Raw genomic sequence first — 3,441 nt, 5'->3', positions numbered from 1 at the left:
ACGAAGAGAAGTAAATATTTGATTATTGTGTATCCGCGGTGTGCTTAACAAAATTATACATAAATATATGTATGTGTGTGTGTGTGTGTGGTATATGTGGTAATATATATTTGCAAATTTAGATACCATGAAGAAGAAACAATTTGGTGAGTTCTTGGGAGAATTTCAGTCACTCCCACATGAGGTGTCTATTATGAACTATGTCTCTTCACGAGCTCATGAAATTTCTGCGATGACATCTTCAATAGGTATGCTAAAATACTTTAATTCGAATGGTAATTGTTAAGTTTACGTCTTAAAAATCGATAAAATTCTGCTCAATTGACGCGTTTTTGTCCAAAACGCGTCAATTGAATCTGATAAAAAAAAGCATCGTTCTGCCCCACGGACCAAGATATTAAGCGTTAAATTTAACAATTATTGAGCTTAGAAAATCTGTCACCGTCGCGAAATACTGGCCACATTGTCACGCTCTATGGCCAGAGGTCACTTGCGCATTAGTTTTTGGTATTTCTCGCTATAGAGTGCACGAAATATGAACTTAATATTTTGAAACGAATGAAGCGCAATTAAATATTTGCAAAAAAAACATACGTTAAAAAGATTCTGCGCTACTCTAGCTATATGTGAGAAGTTGTAAAATCGTGTGGAAACGTTTACGATTCACGGGTTTACAACTTTCCATGTAAAGCATGGTTCCATGTAGGTTTTCGTGTTTGTACGCAAAGTGAGATTTAAAAAAAAAAATTACTTCTATTTTACGGTAGGAAAACGAGGAATTGTTTGCATATATATCTGTACTTGGCGATTGCGGAGGATTCCGCTTCTTCCCTTCTTTTACTTTTTTGTTCATCCAATAAGTTAGTTACCACGTAGGACGGTATTCATAGTCCATTCTTATTTTAAGACTGTCTTAAGTAATGTTTTTAGATACTAGTACAGTTCTCTGATTGATTTATCTGATTGACATCTTAAAATTGTATTTGAGATCTTAAATATAAGATGCGACTATGAATACCATAGTTTCTGAAGATGGAACCACCGGTCCTTAAATATAAGAAAACTGATTATGAATATCGGTCATAGTTTGTGATTCTATTCTATCTAGATGAATCTAATTTGTTGTTATTTTTTTTTGTTACTTACAGAAAATCCTAAACAGACCAAGTTAATATTTCAAAAACTTCCAGTATATATGCGTAGACGTGTCATGTCTCATAATGCCAAAAGATTGCCACGTAGATTACGAGAGGCACATTTAGCACAAATGGTAAAATCAGGAAATGGCAAAGATTTACCATCCATAAACAAACGATTGTCTCGGAAGTATCGTAGAAGACCACGCAATTTACTTTCCGAATATAATCGCAGACAACGCGATAAATTGTGGTTAGAAACGCATATCTGGCATGCAAAACGTTTTTACATGATTGACAAATGGGGATATAGAATTGCTAGTCATTCAAATGATAAAAGTTTTAGAGCCAATTATCGAGCCGCTACAAAATATTGTCTTTTACAAGATATTTCTTACTATACTTGTATTGAAATAACAGGAGAAGAAAAATTATTAAAGACAACTTTGATAACACATTGTAACACATCGATGTTAACTTTCACAGCGAAAAAATATATTAATGGCCATAGAGAAGGTACTTTAATGTTTTATAAGAAAAATGGTTATCCACAATTTCCTATTGGTAATGTGGATTTTTTCTGGCAACCAAACAAATCAGATATCCAAACAAATGTCAGGACTATTTGGATCTGGGTACACCCTGCTTTTTATGACGATTTTCTTAATGAAATTATATCAAGTTTTGAATTTAAGCAGAATAATGTCGAACAAGAAGTAGCTAGTACTATCCATAATTTGAACTGTTTGTACACGAATAATGTAGGTTGTACAATGATTATATTAAGAAATGCATTAAATAGATTTCGGCTTCGTGGAGCATTAACTCTAAATGTACTAACAAAAGCATTACAATTGCCATCCTTAAATAAATTAGATTTTTGTACGGATTATACTATTCTAAAAGATAATGACGACTCATTAAGGAATAAAATGATAGACACGAGTATAACATCAGATAATGTGCAATCTACAGAGAAAAAAGTGATTGACAAAATAAATGAAGATATTACGATTTCTAAATATCTAAATACAGAACTTGGTAAAAATGCATGGTATATTAATTACTACAAAAAAAAAGAAAATAAGGAGGCTTTCAAGGTGCAAGAACAATTATGGCAAATACTGATGTCTTTGGGATCATCAAATTACTTACCAGCAAATATGATTATTGGAGTAACTATTTTAGATCCACGCTTCTATTTATCTGAGAAAAGAACAAAATGTAATACTGAAATAACAGAAACATTTTCTCGATCGATTCTAGTTGATCGATTAGTAACTAATTCTAATTATTCTCCTATTTGGGATACAGAAATACGTCATATTGTAAGCAGTTCTTGTATGCCTACAAACATTATTAACAAACTCAGAAGTGAATGTCTTGTGCCTGGTGTGTCAAACGATCAATATTATACAGAGGACATTATGGCAAAGATACCTATACTTCTTATTCAGAAACCGGGAACTATTACAGGTATATAATGTTTATATAATTCTTGATGTTCTTTGTAAGAATATATTTAAGATCCATCTATATGTATACATATATATCCATTTAGAATCCATCTATATGTATACACACATATATATACACACGCGTGCGTGCGTGTACATATGTATATATACGTATATATACAGGATGTTAGTTAAGTTGCCATACTCAACAGAGCGATTCTTTGATTTATTTCAAGTAAAAAAGTCCATATAAACATGTGTCCTAAACGGCTTAGTTTCCGAAATACAAATGAATATTCGCAAATGTTTGACGAAACGGTGAATTACATTGGAGATATTTTCCTGCATAAATATGCCTTTCTTCACGTGAGTTCACATGTTACCATTCACACAATCGTAAACAAAATGATAAAGTCAAAGTCAAAGCCTCCTAGATCACCAGACTTAAATCCTTTGGATTATTTGTTTTGTGGGCATCTGAAATCATTGATTTATACCATCCCAATTGAGAATGAGAATAATTTGAGGAATCGAATAGTTGCTTCATGCGAGGCAATATCTAACTCCTGATATTTTCGAGCGTGTACGTCAATCTTTAAGAAGAAGGCTCGATGGATGTATCATGGCGCAAGGTGGACATTTTTAACAATTCATCTGATTGTTTTATTTCATCGGAAGAACTGAAGCTTGTTTTTGTTTATCTGTCTAGTTTGACTAGTTTTTGATTAGTTTCAAACTGTATTTCTTTCAAATAAACAGATTATTACTATACGTTCAAATTTTTTTATTTCGGAAACTAAGCCATTTAGGACATATGTTTATATGGACTTTTTTACTTGAAGTAAACC

The 3,441-nt window shown here is 32.2% G+C and overlaps 1 protein-coding gene across 2 annotated transcripts in view; it reads left to right on the top strand.

Moving 5' to 3' along the window:
- LOC108754639 (ribonucleases P/MRP protein subunit POP1) overlaps positions 1-3,441 on the top strand; it is a 5,042-nt gene that overhangs the window by 228 nt on the left and 1,373 nt on the right. The window contains exons 2-3 of one of the 2 annotated variants that reach the window (XM_018497095.1): positions 123-248; positions 1,149-2,612. In XM_018497095.1, coding sequence (XP_018352597.1) covers positions 128-248; positions 1,149-2,612 — 1,585 coding nt within the window. In that variant the 5' untranslated portion in view covers positions 123-127. Of the gene's footprint in view, positions 1-70; positions 249-1,148; positions 2,613-3,441 lie in introns of those variants that run through there. The other variant, XM_018497096.1, reaches the window with a different exon arrangement.

Source organism: Trachymyrmex septentrionalis, unplaced genomic scaffold, assembly GCF_001594115.1.
Source record: "Trachymyrmex septentrionalis isolate Tsep2-gDNA-1 unplaced genomic scaffold, Tsep1.0 scaffold80, whole genome shotgun sequence".
Classification (NCBI taxonomy): domain Eukaryota; kingdom Metazoa; phylum Arthropoda; class Insecta; order Hymenoptera; family Formicidae; genus Trachymyrmex; species Trachymyrmex septentrionalis.
This window is presented reverse-complemented; position numbering and strand designations above follow the sequence as displayed.